The sequence below is a fragment of the Symphalangus syndactylus genome, chromosome 23, assembly GCF_028878055.3.
Source record: "Symphalangus syndactylus isolate Jambi chromosome 23, NHGRI_mSymSyn1-v2.1_pri, whole genome shotgun sequence".
In the NCBI taxonomy this organism is placed as follows: Eukaryota; Metazoa; Chordata; class Mammalia; order Primates; family Hylobatidae; genus Symphalangus; species Symphalangus syndactylus.
Genome location: NC_072445.2, coordinates 35,767,130 through 35,789,787, shown reverse-complemented (window position 1 = coordinate 35,789,787; position 22,658 = coordinate 35,767,130). Strand labels below are relative to the sequence as shown.

Below are 22,658 nucleotides of genomic sequence, written 5' to 3'. Positions count from 1 at the left end.
TGTTCAAAAGTTGACTGTATGTTTAATAATACAGCTCATTAAAAATTATGTAAAATTCCATTACTGAATGCCAGATGCTGATGTGCTGAAGAGATCAAGAAGTGAAATCCAATCTGAATCCAATGGGGTGCAACACACATGCATTGTTCACCACTGTGTCCTAATGCTTACATCAGAGTATATGCCAGTATGTTTGCTGAATGAGTGAATGGGTGAAAAGAATGTAGTCTTTTTTTTTTTTTTTTTTTGAGACGGAGTCTCGCTCTGTCATCCAGGCTGGAGTGCAGTGGTGCGATCTCGGCTCACTGCAAGCTCTGCCTCCTGGGTTCACGTCATTCTCCTGCCTTTGCCTCCCAAGTAGCTGGGACTACAGGTGCCTGCCACAACGTCTGGCTAATTTTTTTTTTTGTATTTTTAGTAGAGACGGGGTTTCACTGTGTTAGCTAGGATGGTCTTGATCTCCTGACCAAGTGATCTGCCTGCTTCGGCCTCCCAAAGTGCTGGGATTACAGGGGTGAGCCAAGAACGCAGTCATTTTAAATGCAGAGACACTGCTATGGTTTGAATGTTTGTCCCCTTTGAAACTAACATTGAAACTTAATGTCCAATGTTAACAGTACTAAGAGGTCTTTAAGCCTTTAAGAGGTGACTGGGTCATGAGGGGGTCTGCCTTCATGAATGGATTAATGGGTTATCACAGGGTGTGAACGAATTAACAGACTAGGCTTGTTACAAAAGTTGACGAGAGATTAATTCTGTTGTGATATAAGTAACAGAAGACTCTACCGGAATAAAGTATGCCACATAGGTAAGAAAACACACATGAAGGTGTTTCAAACATAAAGGCACAGGAGCCTGAAACATGGTGTGGGCAGGAAACTGGCAAGCATTTGATGTTTGTACAGTGTGATATTTGTTACAGAGTCAATACGTTTCTCCACAATTTATTTGCTAAAATATTTACTGAGTACTTACTCTGTACCAGGCACTGTTCTAAGTACTAAATATAGATACAGCGGTAAACCAGAAAAACTTTGTTGTGATACGATGTACATTCTAGTGAGAGGCTTATTAAGCAAATAAATATATAATATTAGATTGTGTTAAGTGTTGTGGAGAAAAAAAAGTTACAGGGAGAAAGGAAGAGTGAGCAAATACCTGAGTGAATATGATAAAGGTGTAAGTGTTTGGAGAGTGGCGGTTTGTTAATTACATTAGGTGTTCAGGGGAAGAGCTCCCTGATAAGTGACATCTGGGTAAGAACTTAAAGAAAATGAAGGAGTTGTACGTGAAGAGGATTCCAAGCAGAAGGAAGAGTAAGCTCTCTTTGCTTGGTGGTGTGTGGGCCATGGTAAGGACTTCGGTATTCATTCTGAAAGGAGCCACTGCAAAGTTTAGCGAATATATGACTTGACTTACATTTAAAATGGCTGACTAGACACAGGTAGTGTGTGCCTCATCCACAGAAAGGAACCAGGTCAGAAGATACTCACATTCTGAACAGATTGTCCAGGAAGGAATGCTAAGATTCACCAGAGAAGTGATAGGAAGCACCAGAAGTAAGTAAGGAAAGGGTTTGAGGAAGCTGGCATGGGCATATAGTAAGAGAGAAATCCCCAGCATTCCACATTCTGAAAATGGGTTTTATGATCTTGGTTATGGGAGAAACCCTGAACCAACTAGGGCCTTGGGCCTGACATACAGAACTGCCTAAAGATTGGACAGATGTTGCTCCAAACAGGGAACCCACAGAGAATCCCACAGGCATCTGAGTCCAAGCGGCTTCAGCTGGGTGCTATTTTGACAGCCTTGATACCAGGGATCTGCAGACAAAGCTGCTGTCACTCCACTGCTCTGAGGAGAAGAGGGGAGGCTAGGCACTCTCACGCACTCCTGGGAGGGTCTCTATCACTCTGCCATGGGCTGCTGGTGAGACCAAGATGTGAGTGGACCACATTCCCCACAGCTTCTTCCCCATGCTGCTGGCCTAAGAGGGACCCTCCCCTCTCTGGTCCCAGGCATAAAGTGCTATTTTGAGAGTTTAATGCTAGGTTGCACCTTGCCCTTTCGGGCTGATCTGGCTGCAGCTGCCACTTGGCTGAGGAGGGACAGGAAAACCAGGCTCTCCTATGCATACCTAAGACAACAGGCTTTTGTGAGACTGAGACTTGAGTGTATGGTAACTCCCCAGTTTCTTGCCCATGCTGTTCATTTGAGAGGGAACCTACCTTCTCAGTCACAGGCCAACAGCTGGCACCATTTTGAGAGTTTAAAGCTGGGCTATGCGCTGCCCTTGGGTGACATGGCTGCAACTGCCACCCAGCTGGGAGAGGAACAGCAGAGACCAAGCTTCTCTAAGCACACTTAGGAAAATAACCACTGCCCTGCTATGGGCGGCTGTAAAACTAGGGACTAGCCCCCTCCAACCCATCACAGCTAACAACAACAACAACAACGACGATGACGACGACGACGACGACTGCTTAGGTCCCAGAGGGTTGCTCCACCACTCTAACTGCCACCCCCCACATTATACCAGCTGCCCAGGGGCTTGAGAACCTGCCCATATACCCAGTCAGAGACCCAAGAATCACCCCTCCAGGACCCACTAACACTGGAACCAACGTAAACTGCTCTGGGGCCTAAAAACAGGAACACTCAGCCCACTAATGCCACCAGCAGGGTCCAAAGACTGGCTCAGTTGGCATCCAAGTCCCCAGCAAAACCTCACCGCAACCTAAACTGTACCCTAAGCCACAGGGGAAATTGCAGATACCCCTGACCCTGTGTACTGCCTAAAAAGTTATACAAAAACCATACTACCAGAGGTATCCAAAATCAAAATCAAAAAGTATCTTACTTAACCAACAACATATATACAACTTCAGAAAAATATTCTCCCCTACAAAAGCAATTTCAAAAAAATTGGAACAAGTGACTACTGCAACAAACATGCAGATATCAACAGAAGGACACAGAAAACATAAATAAACAAGTAAATATGACAGCACCAAAGGACCACAACAATTGTCCAGCAACAGATCCCAATAAAAAAGAATTCCTTGAAATGCCAAATAAATCAAAACACTGATTTTAAAGAAGCTCAATAAGATGCAAGAGAAATCTGAAAATCAATACTAGGAAATCAGAAAATCCATTCAAGATATGAATGAGAAATTTACCAAGGTGACAGATATCTTAAAACAACAACAATAACAACAACAACAACAACAAACCCCAGAAATTCTAGAACTAAAAAATTCACTGAAGCAGGGCACAGTTGCTCACATCTGTAATCTTAGCACTTTTGGAGGCTAAGGTGCTTGAGCCCAGGAGTTTGAGACAAGCCTGGGCAACACCGTGAGACCTTGTCTCTACTAAAAAAAATTAGCTGGGTGTGTTGGCATGCACCTGGGGTCCCAGCTACTCAGGAGGCTGAGGCAGGAGGATCGCTTGAGCCCAGGAGATTGAAGCTGCAGTAAGCTGTGATCATACCACTGCATTCCAGCCTGGGTGACAGAGTGAGACAATGTCTCAAATAAATTAATAAATTAAATAAAAAATTTATTCAAGGAAATACAAAATACATTCGAAAGCCTCAATAATAGACTAGAACAAGCAGAAGAATCTGAGAACTTGAAGACAGGTCCTCTGACATATTCTAGTCAGATAAACATAAGGAAACAAAAAAAATTAGCTGAGCCTGGTGGTGTGTGCCCATAGTCTCAGTTACTCAGGAGGCTGGGGCAGGAGGACTGCTTGAGCCCAGGAGTTAAAGGTTGCAATAAGTTATGATGGCACCACCTCATTTCTACCTGGGCAACAGAGACTCTGTTTCTAAAAAATAATAATAATTAATTAATTAAATGAATGAATAAATTTTTTTTAAGTTTAGAAAACCTCTTTAAGAAAACAGTAGATAAAAATTTCCCAAGTCTAACAAGAGAGTTAAGGCATCCAGATACAGGAGGCCCACTGATCCCCCGGCAAATACATGGGGAGGGGGAGGTGGAGGGGGAGGGGAGACTTTCCCACACAAAACAAAAGCTGAGGGATTTCAAAAAAAGGCTGAGGGATTTTATCAACACCAGACCTGTCCTTACAAGAAATCTTAAAGAAAGAAAATCTTTCTTCAATCAGAAAGAAAAACTAATTAACGAGCAATAAGTAATCATGTGAAGGTACAAAACTCACCAGTAATAGTATACAGAAAAACACAGAATATTATAACACCATTAACTGTAGTGTGTAAGCTACTCTTACCCTAAGTAGAAAGATCAACCAATCAAAAATAACTACAGCAACTTTTCAAGATATAGACAGTCAAAAATGCTGCTGGGAAAACTGGATACCCATATGCAGAAAAATGAAACTCAATCCCTATCTCTCATAACACATAAAAATCATATCAAAATAGATTAAAGACTGAAATCTAAGATCTCAAACTTTGAAACTACTACAAGAAAAAATTTGGGAAAATCTCCAGGACACTGGTCTGGGCAAAAATTTTCTTGAGCAATACCTCACGAGCACAGGCAACCAAAACAAAAATGGACAAATGGGATCACATGAAGTTAAACAGCTTCTGCACAGCAAAGAAAACAATCAACAAAGTGAAGAGACATCCCACAGAATGGGAGAAAATATTTGCAAATTACCCATCTTACAGGAGATTAATAACCAGAATATATAAGGAGCTTAAGCAACTCTAGAGGAAAAAAAAAAATCTAATAATCTGATCAAAAAATGGGCCAAAGATTTGAACAGACATTTCTCAAAAGAAGACATGCAAATGGCAAAGAGGCATACGAAAAGGTGCTCAACATCACTGACCATCAGAGAAAGGCAAATCAAAGCTATGAGAGCACCTCACCCCAGTTAAAATGGCTTACGTCCAAAAGATAGGCAGTAACAAATGCTGGCAAGGATGTGGAGAAAAGGGAACCCTCATGCACTGATGGTAGGAATATAAACTGGTTACAACCACCATGGAGAACAGTTTGGAGGTCCCTCAGAAAACTAGAGCTACCGTATTATCCAGCAATCCCACTGCTGCGTATATAATCAAACGAAAGGAAATCTGTATATAAAAAAGATGTCTGCACTCCAAATGTTTGTTGTAGCACTGTTCACAATATTTAAGATTTGGAAGCGGCCGAGTGCGGTGGCTCAAACCTGTAATCCCAGCACTTTGGGAGGCCAAGGTGGGTGGATCATGAGGTCAGGAGATCGAGACCATCCTGGCTAACACGGTGAAACCCCGTCTCTACTAAAAATACAAAAAAATTAGCCGGGCGTGGTGGCAGGCGCCTGTAGTCCCAGCTACTTGGGAGGCCGAGGCAGGAGAATGGTGTGAACCCGGGAGGCGCAGCTTGCAGTGAGCTGAGATTGTGCCACTGCATTCCAGCCTGGGCGAGAGAGTGCGAGACTCCCTCTCAAAAAAAAAAAAAAAAAAAAAGATTTGGAAGCAACCTAAGTGTCCATCAACAGATGAATTAAAAAAATGTGGTGCATATACACAATGAAGTACTATTCAGCCATAAAAAGAATGGGATCGTGTCATTTACAACAACATGGATGGAACTGGAGATCATTATGTTAAGTGAAATAAGCCAGGCACAGAAAGACAAATTTCACATGTTCTCATTTATTTGTGGGAGCTAAAAATCAAAACAATAGAACTCAAGGACACAGAGAGTAGAAGGATGGTTACCAGAGGCTGGGAAGGGTAGTGTGAGAGAAGTGAGGAGATAAGGATGATTAATGGGTATAAAAAAATTACTTAACAAATAATAAGATCTACTCTTTCATAGCACAACAGGGTGACTATAGTGAATAATAATTATATATTTAAAAATAACTAAAAGAGTATAACTGGATTGTCGTAACACAAAGGATAAATGCTTGAGGGGATGGATACCCTATTCTCCATGATGTGATTATTTCACATTGCATGCCTGTGTCAAAACATCTCAGATACCCCACAAATGTATATACCTACTATGTACCCATTAAAAATTAAAAATTAAAAAAATTTTAAAAACAATCACACTATCCAAAGCAATCTACAGGTTCGATGCAATTCTTTTCAAAATACTAATGTCATTTTTTCACAGAATTACAAAAAACAATTCTAAAATTCATATGGAACAAAAAAAGAACCTAAATAGCCAAAAGAATCCTAAGCAAAAAGAAAAAAGCTAGAGGCATTACACTGTCTGACTTAAAATTATACAAGGTTATAGCAACCAAAACAGCATGTATTAGTATTAAAATAGATACACAGATCAATGGAACAGAATAGAGAACCTAGAAATAAAGCCATATACTTAACAGCAAACTGATCTTTGTAAAGTCAACAAGCACATTCACTGGGGAAAAGACATTCTTTTCAATAAATGGTTCTGGGAAAACTGGACTGGCATATGCAGAGGAATAAAAGATCCCTATCACTCACCATATACAAAAATCAACCCAAGACCGATTAAAGACTTGAATATAAGACCTGAAACTCATGACTAAGACCTCAGGCAACAAAAATAAAAACAGACAAATGGGACTTAAACAAAAAAGCTTCTGCACAGCAAAAGAAATAATCAAGAGTCAATAGGCAACCTACAAAATGGGAGAAAAATATCTGCAAACTATATGACCCAACAGGGGACTAACATCCAGAATTTACAAGAAACTCAACTCAATAAAAAAAAACCCCAAATAATCCCATGAAAAGGTAGACTAAGGACATGAATACTCAATAAAAAAAAACCCCAAATAATCCCATTAAAAGGTAGACTAAGGACATGAATAGAGATTTTTCAAAAGAAGACAAATGGCCAACAAATACATGAAAAAATGTCCACTATCACTAACCAGCAGAGAAATGCAAATTAAAACCCAAAATAAAATAATATGTTGGACAGGATTAGAAGAAAAGGGACTTATACACTCTTGGCGGGAATGAAAATCAGCACCATCTCTATAGAAAATAGTATGAAAGGCTGGGCATGGTGGCTCACGCCTATAATCCCAGCACTTTGGGAGGCCGAGGTAGGCGGATCTCGAGGTCAGGAGATCGAGACCATCCTGGCCAATATGGTGAAACCCTGTCTCTACTAAAAATGCAAAAAATTAGCCGGCCGTGGCAGAACGTGCCTGTAGTCCCAGCTACTTGGGAGGGTGAGGCAGGAGAATTGCTTGAACCTGGGAAGCAGAGGCTGCAGTGAGCTGAGATCACACCACTGCACTCCAGCCTGGGCAATAGAGCGAGACTCCATTTAAAAAAAAAAAAGAAAAAGAAAGAAAGAAAATAGTATGAAAATTTCTCAAAGAACTAAAAATAAAACTACCACATGATCTAGCAGTTCCACTGCTGGGTATCTGCACAAAGGAAAATAAATCATATCAAAAATACACCTGTACTTGTATGTTTATCGCAGCACTATTCATAATAACAACTATGGAATCAACCCAAGTGTCTAGGAGTAGATAATGTGGTATGGAATGGAACACAATACTATTCAGCCATAAAAAAGAATGAAATCACGTGTTTTGCAGAAACATGGATGGAACTGGATGCCATTATCTTAATTGAAACAACTCAAAGAAAAATACCACATGTTCTCACTTATAAGTGGGAGCTACATAATGTGTACACACGGAGGCATAGTGTGGAATGATCAACAATGAAGACTCAGAGGGTGGGGTGAAAGGGTAGATGAAGGGAGGTTGGTTGGTGGTTACAATGTGCGCTGTTCCAGTGATGGATCCATTGAAGGCCCTGACTTCACCACAATGCAATATATCAACCTAGCAAAACTGCACTTATACCTCATGAACATATACAAATTAAAAAAAAAAAAGTATCACTCTGATAGATGTATTGCCAATAGTCTATGGGGAGCAACGGCAGCAGAAGGGAGAAAGTGAAGAAGCTATTGCAGTCACTACTGAAGTCATCCAGGGTGACCAGGACCAGATGATAGCATAGTGGAGTAATTCTAATTACTTGGAGAGCTGCTCCACTTTTTTTTTTTTTTTTTGAGACGGAGTCTCGCTGTCTCCCAGGCTGGAGTTCAGTGGTGCAATCTTGGCTCACTGCAAGTTCCGCCTCCCGGGTTCACGCCATTCTCCTGCCTCAGCCTCCTAAGTAGCTGGGACTACAGGCGCCTGCCACCACGCCCGGCTAATTTTTTTTGTATATTTAGTAGAGACGGGGTTTCACCGCGTTAGCCAGGATGGTCTCGATCTCCTGACCTCGTGATCCGCCCGCCTTGGCCTCCCAAAGTGCTGGGATTACAGGTGTGAGCCACTGCACCTGGCTGCTGCTCCACATTCTTATTAGTCGGTGCTAAGCTGGCTTTGTTTTTTCTAAAAGGTTATCACAATATTCTAGAATCAATATGGGAAGTAAGATCCTTCTGAGGTCTGAACCATGTCCCATTTAAAAGCATATGGCTCTTTGAGTACTGTCATTTATGTGTGAATCATTCTATTATAGATTTTAAAAAGATGTCCATTAAAAATAACCTTGGTCAGGTATGGTGGCTCACGCCTGTAGTCCCAACACTTTGGGAGGCTGAGGCGGGCAGATCACTTGAAGTCCGGAGTTTGAGACTGGCCTGGCCAACATGGTGAAACCCCTCCTTTACTAAAAATACAAAAATTAGCTAGGGCATGGTAGTGCACGCCTGTAATCACAGCTACTTGGGAGGCTGAGGCAGGAGAATCACCTGAATCCGGGAGGCAGACGTTCCAGTGAGCTGAGATTGCGTTACTGCACTCCAGCCTGGGTGACAGAGCAAGACTCTGTCTCAGACAAAAAAACCTTAAAACACTTTCTTATTAGATACACAGTAAAAAGAACAGTATAAATAATTTGCCAATTAAAATGAGATTCCACTATTTAGCCTGAAGATCATAGAAGAAAATACTTTTCTGAGTTGTTAAAGGTAGAATAACTGATGTATCTTTTCTTTTCTTTTTTTTTGAGATGGAGTTTCACTCTTGTTGCCCAGGCTGGAGTGCAATGGTGCGATCTCGGCTCACTGCAACCTCTGCCTCCCAGGTTCAAGTGATTCTCCTGCCTCAGCCTCCCGAGTAGCTGGGATTACAGGCATGCACCAACACGCCTGGCTAATTTTTTTGTTATTTTTAGTAGACACGGGATTTCTCCATGTGGTCAGGCTGGTCTCGAACTCTTGACCTCAGGTGATCTCAGGTGATCTGCCAGCCTCGGCCTCCCAAAGTGCTGGGATTACAGGCATGAGCCACCATGCCCGGCTAACTGAAGTATCTTTTCTAGAGTGTAGTATGACACTATACGTCAAAAAACATATAATTATTTGTAATTACGTCATTATGAATAATTAAAAATAAGTTAAATGACACCATACATCATAAAGCCCTTTTAAAAATCACGTAACTTCTGACTTAGCAATTCTATGTCTAGGACACGTCCTAAGAAAAACTATACAAAGATTTATGTGCAGAGTCTCATCATAAAGAGCTGTCAAAAATATGTAGATTAAAGTGTACTAGGGAAACAATGTAATGAACTGAATTGTATTTAAATTTTTGGCTGACAAAGCAAAGTGTCCAAAATATGTTAAGTGAATTAAAAGGAGGTTACAATTTATAAGTTAGTCATCAATTTTGAAAATGGGAGTAGGGGAGTATGAACACAGGCACTGAGTGTCTGAAAGTTAATAATGATATATATACGAAAAACAAGATTGGCCAGGAGTTGACATTACTGAATCTGGGTGATGGGTATCTGGAGTGGGGTGGGGCAACAGAAGGACTTTTCATGATCACGATTACCATTCTTTCTACTTTTGTAAGTATATTTAAACTTTTCCATAGTAAAAGGTTTTTTTAAATGTGAAAAAATATTCACTGAAGTGTTGTATCAATCTGGGTATAGAATTACAGATGTTTTGCATAACTAAGTCCAAATTCTCATTCATTCTCCCAGTCACTTCAAAACACCATTGAGACAAGTTTAACTTACCACCCAACAAGCATTTCCAAGGTCAGCAATCTTCACCTTGAGCTTTTCTGCATTTTTTGGCTCAAGGGGATTAACAAGAAAATTTCCAGCCGTGGATTTTCCTACAGACAACAGGCATCATCAGTAAGACTGTTCAATGAACAGAGAAATACTCAATGAGTAATAAAGCTCTCCAAGGTAAGAGTGATACAGTCAGCAATACCCAAGTGACAACTTGCATTTTCTGAGACAAAAAGAGCACAGCAACACCTTCAGTTTCCAGAATTAAAAACCTCTGCCCTCATAGCAATAAATGAAATGCTGTGTACTCAGTACACGATGGATATAGCTAGCTACAGATTACAATTTAAAGGTAACTTAGACACACCCGTTGTAAAGCTATAGTTACAAAAACAATCATACTTTTAGTCTAGAAATCTGAATGTGTTGTGCAGGGAAGGAGTGTTGAGGAAGTATAGCTGCATAGGTACCTTTGTTGTCCAGTGGTCCGTTATGTTCTTGCTCTTGTTCATCTTCACAGGGTATCTCTGCCCGAATGCTTTCTTGAAGTTGGCTAATGTGTTGTTCACTGAATGACTGATCTATAGCTGAGGAAGACTGGCACACCATGGTGTCTGACACCTCAGATGTTATAGGTGTACAAGAGTCTGTTTCTTGAGATGTGCTGCTGTCTCCATTTTGGGAGCTTAGGAAATTAGATTCCTGATTCAAATTTTGGACATCACAGTCATTAGCATTATGTAGATCCTCTTTATGTCTCAATGTTTCATTATTACTGTTCTGAGCATAATTAATGACTTCAATCACTCCATTGCAATTAATTTCTGCTGCACCACCCTCTGTATCACGTTCCATAAGTGTTTGATCCTGGCCAATGGTACTTGACTCTTCTAAGGAACAAACGAACAAAAAAAGATGTACGCATATGTGTGTGAGTGAAAGAACAGAAACATTTCTCACAAGATTAAAACATTTTCTAGAACTTATACTGAGTGACATAAAAACATGACTAAACATCTAAAACCTATTTCTGGAAGGGCCAAGATCTTACTTTTACCCAGTTGTTAAATGAAATCTATGTTCCATTTCCTGAGAAAAGTTACAAATTACACTTAAATATTACCTGCCTAACATTTATGACAAGATCCATATTCTTATAAAGATACCCCCAGAGATGTGTTGTATATATGAAACCACTGTATTATACAGCAATGATAAATTAAAGTGTGTTGTAAAGTAATTTTTGTGATGTTCTATTTATACCAAGTTTTTCTTGGGTCATTTTATTAGGTGGGTTCTCTTTCAAGGGTCTTTCAACAGGACTCTCTGATTCTTCTTGCTTGTTTGGTCTTTTTTGCCCAGGGCCCGACTCTTTCTCCATTTCCTCAATTTCCTGCATTCGCTTCTCTAGTAATTCTGCCTGGCGCTTCTGCTTCTTCTTCAATTTCTTCTTCTTATTCTTTGACATTTTGTCAGCCTGGGCGGAGATTACAAACAGATAAAGCCTTCAGGTGGCTAATTAATTACCCCCAGTTGGAGATAGTTGTTAACTTTAATTACTTCCTAATTAAATTTCACAAATCTTTCCCTAACATAGCACTTTAAGTCTTTCATTAAATTAAAAGATGCGGGATACTCTTACAAACCCAAATAAAAACAGAATAAATAACAAAGTGTGGTCTTCTGAGCAGTCCGTGGGGCTGGTTTACATTCAGACAAACTCAAAATTTTTTAGAGGCCTCACCAGTACAAATTTGATGAAGGTGCATGGGAATTTACTGAAGAAAATTATAGAAGTGCAGGAATTTTTTTTCCTTTTGGTTCTCAAACTTGAAACAAACTGTTACCATCCACAACAGAAGAATCCATGCCCACAGTCCACAGATCAAAATAAATATAGAAACACCTTATACTTACTGGTTTAGGTTGGGGAGCAGTACTGACTGAAAAGAAAAGAAAACCAAGTAAGAATTCTGGCATTCATCAGGCAATATAAACTAAGGCTCAGATAAAACACTCTACCAGAATGAAAAGTCTTTCTTATGTAGTCTACATTGCAGAGAAAACTATTGTTTTTAAATGACTTAAGTAGAAGCCATATTATTATCATTTTTAAAGAAAATAATGCATAATAGAAATTGCCAAACTTAAAAAAAAAGGATAAATAAAATTCTTCCTCCCCAGGTAGCATCAATAAGTGCAAAGAACCAAGTTCCCATTTCTGGTTTCCACAACTAAAGCTGCTAAAATCACTATTTTCCATTCCTATGCACTGCTTAAAATAGAAAGGGACAAGCAACAACCTCTTCACCTCAAATGCTACCCAGAATCTGTCAGTTTTAAAAGGGGAGTCTAGGTGACATCAAGAGCTATAGTAATTTGCTCTATAGCATGTCATGGGTAACAGTGTAGCTTAGCTAGAAGGTAGGATCTTCAGTCTTCCTCTTTTTAAAATATTTGTATAACTGTGGTTAAAAAAAACACATAATAAAAATTTATACTCTAGATGAGTGTACATTCAGTGGTTTTAACACTATTCACACTGTTGTATAACAGGATCTGTAGAATGTTTTCATCTTGTAAAACAGAAACTACATCCATTTAACAACCAACTCCCCATTTCCCCCTTCTTCCTTTTTAAAGAAGTATATAGCTAATACTTCAACTTGAGGATCAAGCAAGTTCCTAAAAAATGACACACTGCTAAAACTAAAATCTGTATCTCAAAAGAAAAAAAATCATAAAGCAGCCTTTATTTATTTATTTATTTAATTTTATGTCTTGAGACAGGGTCTCACTTTGTTGCCTATGCTGGAGTACAGTGGCACTATCACAACTCGTGGCAGCCTTGACTTCCTAGGCTCAAGCAATCATCCTGCCCCAGCCTCCTGAGTAACTGGACTACAGGCACGCATCACCATGCCTGGCTAATTTTTTAAATTTTTGTAGAGACAGGGTCTTACTATGTTGCCTAGGCTGGTCTCAAACTTCTGGGCTCAAATCATCCTCCCACCTCAGCCTCCCAAAGTGTTGGGTTACAGGCATGGGCCACTGTGCCTGGTCCCACAATTTATTTAGTATATAATACTGTGTGGCACACTACTAATTGCTTTACCATTTAATCCCAATAATTCACAGTTGAGGGAAAAAAGGGTAAAATAACTCAGCTAAGGTTTCTCAGTCTAGGATGAAACCCAAATTCAAACCAAGTCTGTCTACTCCAGTGTTTAAACCCAAACTCTTAATAGCAATCTTATCTTGTCCCTCTATAGACTACCAGTCCTATAAATGGGCATGTGTGATCACAGTAAGAGGTAAACACTTCAAAAATCATCAAATCATAAGAAAAAATATTTTTAAACAATACGCACCAGCTTTTATAACATACAACACAAAGACACAACAATATCTAGTTTTCTCCTTCCCCTATGGAAGTAACAGTGAGAATGTCTCTTGGAAGCTGATAATGTTTCTTAAATACATTATTGTTGAAATGGATTGAGTGGTGTTTAATTCCCTGGTAACAGAATAAAAATAGAAATTTCTTTTAACTTCTAATGAGAGCAAAGTCCCTAAAAGAAAATATACCTGCAGATCCAGAAGGTGGAGGAGCTCCAGATCGCTGCCATTCTGTTGCTTCTGCAGCCAGCCTCCGAATGTACTGCTCATTCACTGACAATAAGATGTTCTCTGGTTTAATGTCAGTGTGGATGATACGGCACTTGGTATGTAAATAATCAAGACCCTGTAACACCTGAATGGAAATAGAGTGGCAGACTTGCAAACACAAAATACAGGCTTTCTGGAGAAGTAAGAGATTATAACACGACATTAAAAAAAAAAAAAAAGATATGATAGCGTTTTCTATAGAGAATAAAAGCACCTTTTAAAAAAGCACAAAGAAACTTTCTCAGAAAGATTAAACTATGAAAAAGGCAAGAATTTATTTATAATAAAAAATTCTTCAATGTTTTACAAAGCTAATTCTATTTGGAGATATTCTTCAACTATGTACATTGCAAAGACTGAGAATAAACATTCAACACACACACACCCTCTAAGTGTTGTAATGTAGGTGCTGACAGAGATTTAGATATCTTTAATTCAAATTTCCTCACTGATGAAGAACTGAGGTCTCTTGCTGCCCGGTTTGGAGCTCTTTCCAGGACATATTATCCAAACAAATTTTTGCCCCTTGAAGTATTAATATTTTCCTGATGGTAAAATTCTGTACTGTATATTGAAGGCTCTTTAGAAAATTAGAAAATGCCCATGAATCATGCTGTATAAAGAGATGGCAATAATCTGACATAGCAATTATCTATTCATGTAAAATTACTATTTGCAACCAGAACTTCTGGATAAGGGCTCCAATTTTCCCAAGTCAGGAACCTCAGCTTCCCTTTCTAATTATTATAGGAGGCAAACCTGGGGGAAAATGGTTATGCTAAAACATTTAAAAACAGGATAAGCATAATAAATTCTAAAAGTTGAATGAAATATTTAATTTTAGCAATTAACTTTTTTTTTTTTTTTTTTTTTTTTTCTGAGACGGAGTCTTGCTCTGTTGCCCAGGCTGGAGTGCAGTGGCACGATCTCAGCTCACTGCAACCTCTGCCTCCCAGGTTCAAGCGATTCTCCTGCCTCAGCCTCCCAAGTAGCTGGGATTATACGCACTTGTCACCACACCCGGCTAATTTTTGTATTTTTAGTAGAGACGGGGTTTTGCACTGTTGGCCAGGCTGGTCTCGAGCTCCTGACCTCAGGTGATCTGCCTGCCTCGGCCTCCCAAAGTGCTGGGATTACAGGCGTGAGCCACTGCGCCCAGCCAATAACTTACTTTTTAAAACAAAAATTCTTTTTTTTTTTTTTTTTTTTTTTTTTTTTTCAGATGGAGTCTCGCTGTGTCACCCAGGCTGGAGTGCAGTGGTGCGTCTCGGCTCACCGCAAGCTCCGCCTCCTGGGTTCACGCCATTTTCCTGCCTCAGCCTCCCGAGTAGCTTGGACTACAGGCGCCCACCACCGCACCCGGCTAATTTTTTGTATTTTTAGTAGAGACGGGGTTTCACTGTGTTAGCCAGGATGGTCTTGATCTCCTGACCTCGTGATCCGCCCGCCTTGGCCTCCCAAAGTGCTGGGATTACAGGAATGAGCCACCACACCCAGCCTTAAAACAAAAATTCTATTGGAAAAAATAAACTCCTGACACTTTAAGAATATTAAAAAATCACTACATAGTCAAGACTAAGATACTTGCTGATTCAAGATACATACTTGCTGAATAATTTTTTTGACACAAGGCAGTGGAAGCCCCTGATAATTGGACTTGATGATCCACTTGAGCAGATGATGCCCCAAAACTTCAAATACCATGCAGATATCTAGGAATTCATTAAGGAGGGAAAAAAAGGCACAAAAGAAGAACACGGCAAGACAAGCTGTGAATTCCACCCTATTAAATGTTAAGTATTATTTTCTTTCAGTATAAAAAGTTATAGAGCTTGAATGAATAAATATGTAGCTGTCAATACTCTAAAATTTCAAAGTCTAATGGTATAGTCAATGAAAGCATCCATGAAACATTAAATTGCGGGTGGCTGGCTTATCAATATCATTATGTACATTAAAATATTCAATGGTAAAAGAAAAAGTGAAACCTACATATGCAAATAATGAAAGAAAGCACTAGGCTCAAGCCTCAAGCTGTTGATTAGTTTCAGGTAAATTAGTTTCTTCCCTAATATCAAAATTGGTGTCCAGGGTAAAAATTCCCACTCTCACAGCTTCAAAGCAAGAAAAAACAAATTATTCCTTAACTATATAAGAGATGAATGTAAAAGAAAGACTTAAACCTCAAAAACGTAAATGCCAACATTTTTTTAAATAGGAAACTTGCTTAATGCTCTGTATTTTACAAAACTAATCTTGATTCCAGTGCTACCATGTGTTGTCCTTATGTATGAACAGCCTGATGACACTACACAGCAGGAATACTCTGAGTCTAAAATTGTGCAGGGCACTACAGAGATTTTAGTAGTATCTTGATGTCTTCCACCCCCACTGGCTTCTACATGCAAGTTAAGACATACATATATAGTAATGGTCTAGTGCTCGGACTTTAACATTCTCCACTAAAGGAAAACCTGAGCTCCTTGGAAAAATAGCCAAATCCAAGGCAGGAAAAATACAGGGTAAATTTGGAACATCTTGCTGTTCTAACAAATAAGAGAACATGTCAGGAAGAAACAGGAACCATCTTGAAAAGGACGTCACCAGCCAATGTGGAGACTTCTTTTTTTTTTTTTTTTTTTGAGACGGAGTCTTGCTCTGTTGCCCAGACTGGAGTGCAGTGGCGCTATCTCGGCTCACTGAAACCTCTGCCTCTTGGCACTACAGGCGTGCACCACCACGCTGGGCTAATTTTTGTATTTTTAGTACAGACAGGGTTTCACCATATTGGCCAGGCTGGTCTCGAACTCCTGACCTCGTAATCTGCCCGCCTCGGCCTCCCAAAGTGCTGGGATTACAAGCGTGAGCCATTGCGCCCAGCCAGACCATTATAAAGAATAAAGTTATGAGTTAATGTATAAATTAAAAACAGAACAAGTTCACACTGATCTGAAAGTAAGTGTGGAGGCAGGAGGAAGAGAAACATCTTCTTTAGAGAAGAAAGCCAAATAATAAATATATAAGAAATAGAAAATCACCATTTTACAATCACTATGGTATACTATTACTGATTCAGGTAAGAATCAGTGAACACTAAAATAACTATGTGAAAGACTGTTGGGGAAAAGGATTGTCACAGTGTCAAAATATCATTCCACAGATTGCGCATTAATTACAAAAAGAACAAAGTACCTTTACAACTGGGAAATCTAGAAGGCACTGCCTTAACCAAGTGATCAAACTTATTACCAACAATGATAAGCACAAATTCACATCATGTGCCTTCTAATGCAATATACTGAGAAGACTAAAACATAATCCATGTAGTATGCTTGACAAACACAGTTAACCTGAATTTAATCATGAGGTAACAGTCAAACAAATCCAAACTAAGGTGGCATAAAACAACTAGCCTGGATTCTTAAAAAAAAAAAAAAAAAAAGGCAATGTCATAAATGTTCCAAACTACGTAAGATTAAAAGTACATGACAACCACAAACACAGATCAAAATTACAATAAGATAGCATCTCAAACTAATAAATGACTAAAATAAAAAAACTAAACATCACCAAATGTAGGTGAGGTTGTAGAACAATTAGAACTCTTGTATTATGCTAGTAGAAGTCTAAAATGGTACAAGTGCTTTGGAAAACTGCTTGGCAAATTCTTAAATATAAAACCTATGAAGGGCCGGGCATGGTGGCTCATGCCTGTAATCCTAGCACTTTGGGAGGCCGAGACAGGTGGATCCCTTGAGCCCAGGAGTTCAAGAAGACCAGCCTGGGCAACAAGGTGAAACCCCATCTCTACAAGAAAAATCCAAAGATTAGCCAAGTGTGGTGGCGTGTGCCTGTAGTCCCAGCTACTAGGGAGGTTGAGGTGAGAAGATCACCTGAGCCCGGGAGGTCAAGGCTGCAGTGAGCAGAGATCATGCCACGGCACTCCAGCCTGAGTGACAGAGTGACACCCCATCTCAAAAACAAAACAAAACAAAAAACAAAGCAAAAAAACAAACAAAAAACCCCAGCACCTATCAAGTTTTCTGCTTTAGCCAAGTAACAGGGACTGGATTTATCTTATTGAAAAAACAATACTCAAACAGACCAAATACAAAAACAACAGAAGACTCTGGACATCAGACAAGTACAGTGATCCCCGAAAAAAGGAAACAAGAGCTGAACCCTGGGATTTCCCCATCTTATTGCCTTGAGGCTTTCCAGATAGACTCCACATGTTGAATCAATGGGAGCTGAGAGTCTGGAGAGACCAAGGCAGCTATAATTCACTGAAAAAGGTACCAGAGAGGGGAGAGCTGCAGAGAGAAATCTGGAGATTTGCAGAGGGGGCCCACCCCTTCAAGGATTCAGCAAAGCACGTGTGTGTGAGGAAACTAGCAGAAGCAGAGAAGGAAAAAACATCTTAAAAGATTATAGAGAACAATGCCCAGCATTCGCATAGGGCTTGGAACAGTGCCTGTTCCCAGGAAAGAGACTAGAGAAGTTTAGTCACAGGGTACTGGGTAGGATGTATTTGGGAAGGTCTTGCCTCAGTAGAGGGAATGATTAGACCTGGACTGAGCAATGCTTTGGGTCCATCTAACAAATCATAAAAGTAAAATCTAAAAGGATAAAACACTTTCCAAATAACATAACACCATCCCAGAACAAGGCTCAAGATTTATAGAAATACAAAACATCCAGCAGCCAACAAGGTAAAACTTACAATGTGATTACCAGGTAGTAAAACACACCCAAAATTAAAATAATCAATCATGTGAAACTGACTTAGAACCATCACAGATGTTAGAATTAGACAAGGACATTAAATGGTTATTATAGTTGTATTCCATATGTTCAAAAAATTAAGTAGAGACATGAAAGGTATTTTTTAGAAGACTGAAAATGGGCCGGGCGCGGTGGCTCATGGCTGTAATCCCAGCACTTTGGGAGACAGAGGTAGGTGGATCACGAGGTCAGGAGCTCGAGACCAGCCTGACCAATATGGTGAAACTCCATCTCTATTAAAAATACAAAAAACTACCCAGGCATGGTGGCACGTGCCTGTAGTCCCAGCTACTTAGGAGGCTAAGGCAGGAGAATCACTGGAACCCAGGAGGCAGAGCTTGCAGTGAGCCGAGACTGCGCCACTGCACTCCATCCTGGGTAATAGAGGGAGACTCTGTCTCAAAAAAAAAAGACTGAAAATGAACTTCCAGAGACAAAAAGTGCAATGTGAGAGATGAAAACACATTGGATGGAATAAATGGCAGATTAGATTTTGTAGAATAAGAAGATTAGTGAATTTGATGGCACAGCAACAGAATTAGTCCAAAATAAAACAATTTGGAAAAATAATCCAAACAAATCCACACATCCACAAAAGTAAGCTGTGGGGGCAACTGAAATAGTGACCCCCCAAAGGGAAGACAGGAAGGAGGTTAAGAGTATATGCTTTTTGCAATGAATCAACACATCATAAAGGTAAAGATTCATCCAGTAGCAAAGCATACCCCTAAGTGCTTAGAGTCTGTATGTCATTTCCCACTGAATGGAATTAGGGCTTCTTAGACAAAAACTGATTCTAGATTTAAGACAGGAAATTCACAAGGTGAGCCTGCAACATCTTGATGCCAGGTAATAAACTGCCAAAATGTCATACAGATCCTGACTCAAGTAAGAATCACAAACTAGAGAAGAGTCTGAGAAGATGGTGGAGTAAGAAGCCACCAGAAATATGTTTCCCCACCTAGACAACCAATGCATTGGCAGAATGTGTCTAATGTGATTCTTAAGAAACTCTGGAGTCTACTGAAGGCTCACAACTTCCCGAAGAAGAGGCTTGGATAATAAATTATTGCAAATGTTGGTCAATTTCCGCTCTTAGCACAGTGGCAACCACCTATCCCCTAATCCTATAGCAAGCAGCCCTGCACACAGTTTGTTGGAGCCATGGTGGGCAAAAAGGATCCTGTCCCAAGTATCAGAGAGGTGGGTGGCCATTTTTGTACCCCCCCCATTGTTTTGCCCCTCTTCTGGCTGAAGTGATCTTGCAAGGATTTAAAGGGCCAGTGCCCTATTTCTTCTTCTTCATTTCTTTCTTTTTCCCCTTTGGGAGCCAGACATTAAGACTAGGACATTTACGGCCAGGCGCGGTAGCTCACACCTGTAATCCCAGCACTTTGGAAGGCCAAAGTGGGCAGATCACTTGAGGCCAGGAGTTCGACACCAGCCTGGCCAACATGGTGAAACACTGTCTCTACTAAAATTACGAAAATTAGCCAGGTGTGGTGGCATGCACCTGTAATCCCAGCTACATGGGAGGCTGAGGCAGAATCGCTTAAACCCAGGAGGCGGAGGTTGCAGTGAGCTGAGACTGTGCCACTGCACTCTAGCCTGTGTGACAGAGAGAGACTCTTGTCTCTAAATAAATAAATAGACTAGGACATTCAAAAGCAACTGCATATAGACGGAAAATCAGAAAGTGACTGCGCATGCCCAGGGAAAGATGCAGACTGAGCAAAGACCTTTTGTTTACATCTCAGGCTGATCCTTGGAAGAGACAGACTACATAAGAAAAATGAAAACAAAAACAAAACGGCCAGGCACAGTGGCTCATGCACATAATCCCAGCACTTTGGGAGGCTGAGGCAGGATGACTGCTTGAGCCCAGGGGTTTGAGACCAGCCTGGGCAACATAGCAAGACCCCATCTCCACAAAAAATAAAAAATTAGCTGGGCGTGGTGGCATACAACTGTAGTCTGAGCTATCTGAAAGGCTGAGGCAAGAGGATTGCTTGATTCCAGGACATCAAGGCTGCAGTTTAAGTCATGACTGTGCCACTGTACTCCAGCCTTGGCAAGAGAGTGAGATACTGTCTCAAAAATAAATAAATAAATAAATAAAAATAAAAATAACAAACCCCATCAAACCTTAGGGATATGGCCAAATCTAATTTCCAGAGTTATCATATTAGATTTAAATGTCCAGTTTTCAAAAGAAAATCACAAGGCATATGAAGAAATAGTTAAGTACGGCATATTCAAATGACAAAAATAAATCAACAGATACTGTCCCTGAAAAAGACTTGATGCAGACCTACTAGATAAAGACTTTAAAACAAATGTCTTAAAGATGCTCAGGCCAGGTGTGGTGGCTCATTCCTGTAACCCTATCACTTTCAGAAGCCAAGGCAGGATTGCTTGAACCCAGGAGTTCAAGACCAACCTGGGCAACACAGCGAGACTCCATCTCTACAGAAAGTTTAAAAATTAGCTGGGTGTGGTGGCATGCACCTGTAGTCTGGAGGCTTAGGCAGGAGAAGCACTTGAGTCTGGGTAGTCAAGGCTGATGTGAGCTGTGTTTGCACCACCGCACTCCAGCCTGGGTGGTGTGAAGACCTTGACAGAGCAAGACCTTGTCTCAGGAAAAAAAAAAAAAAAAAAAAAAAGCTCAAAGAACAAAAGGAAGATGTGGAGAAAGTCAAGAAAACAATATATAAACAAAATGGAAATAAATGGAAATATTAATAAGGATAAAAAAAACTAAAAAGATACCAAAGGAATTCTGGTGCTGAAAAGTACAATAACTGAAATGAAAAAATTAACTAGAGGGATTCAAAGGCAGATTTGGGTAGGGAGAAGAAAGAATCAGCAAACCTGAAGTTAGGGTGATGGAAATTATCAAGTGTGAGGAATAGAAAGAAAAAAGATTGAAGAAAAGTGAAGAGGCTTAAGGGACCTGTGGGACATCACCAAGTAGACCAAATATACACTGTGACAGTCCCAGAAGAATAGAGGAGGAGGCTGGACATGGTGGCTCACGCCTATAATCCCAGCACTTTGGGAGGCCAAGGCAAGTGGATCACTTGAGGTCAGGAGTTCAAGACCAGCCTGGCCAACATGGTGAAACCCCATCTCTACTGATATACAGAAATTAGCTGTGTGTGGTGGTGTGCACCTGTAATCCCACCTACTCGGGAGACTGAGGCAGGTGAACGGCTTGAACCCAGGAGGCAGAGATTGCAGTGAGCTGAGATTGCACCACTGCACTCCAGCCTGGGTGACAGAGTGAGACTCCATCTCAAAAAAAAAAAAAAAGAAAAAAAGAAAAAGAAAAAAGAAAAGAAAAGAAAAGAAGAAGAAATGGCCAGAGAGAATATTTGAAAAAAACAATGGTTGAAAACATCTCAAATATGATGAAAGACATGAATCCAAGAAGCTCAATGAGCATCAAGCAAGATGAACTCGAAGAGACCCACATCAAGACACATTATAATCAAACTTTGGAAAGATAAAGAGGGAATCTTGAAAGCATCAAGAGGAGTGACTCTTCACATACAAGGGATCCTCACTAAGATTATCAGCAAGTTTCTCATCAGAAATTTTTGGAGGCCAGAAAGCAATGGGCCAATATATTTGAAATACTAAAAGAAAAATAATGTCAACCAAAAATCCTATATTAAGCAAAACAGTATTTTAAAAGTGAGAGAAAAATTAAGACATTCCATGTAAACAGAAGCTGAACAAGTTCATTACCAGATGTGCCCTGTAAGAAATGGTCAAGGGAGTCCTATAAGGTGAAATGAAAAGACACTAAACAATAACACAAAGCCAGGCATCCATATGAAGAAATAAAGATTATCAATGAAGGTTAATACTTCAGCAACTATAAAAGCTAATATTATTGTAAAAATTGTTTATAACTCCTCTTTTTGTTTTTTACATGATTTAAAAAACCAATAGGTCAAAAAATAATTAGTCTAAAAGCTAGTATGATTATAACTTTGGTTTGGTAGAATATATATATAAAAAAAGATCCAACTATATGCTGTCTACAAGAGACTCACTTTAGATCCAAAGACACAAACAGATTAAAAGTGAAAGGTTGAAGAAAAGATTCCATGCAAATAGTAACCAAAAGAAATCAGGGGTGGCTATACTAATATAAGACAAAATAGATTTTAAATCAGAAAAAGTTACA

At 39.9% G+C, this 22,658-nt stretch overlaps 1 protein-coding gene across 3 annotated transcripts in view; it reads right to left on the bottom strand.

Moving 5' to 3' along the window:
* Positions 1–22,658, bottom strand: part of SRPK1 (SRSF protein kinase 1) — an 84,306-nt gene that overhangs the window by 24,940 nt on the left and 36,708 nt on the right. For all 3 annotated transcript variants that reach the window (XM_055262862.2, XM_055262863.2, XM_055262861.2), the window contains 6 exons: positions 15,284–15,390; positions 13,598–13,763; positions 11,927–11,952; positions 11,273–11,486; positions 10,480–10,899; positions 10,010–10,110 (listed from right to left, as the gene is read on the bottom strand). In XM_055262862.2, the coding sequence (XP_055118837.1) occupies positions 10,010–10,110; positions 10,480–10,899; positions 11,273–11,486; positions 11,927–11,952; positions 13,598–13,763; positions 15,284–15,390 (1,034 nt within the window). The remainder of the gene's footprint in view (positions 1–10,009; positions 10,111–10,479; positions 10,900–11,272; positions 11,487–11,926; positions 11,953–13,597; positions 13,764–15,283; positions 15,391–22,658) is intronic.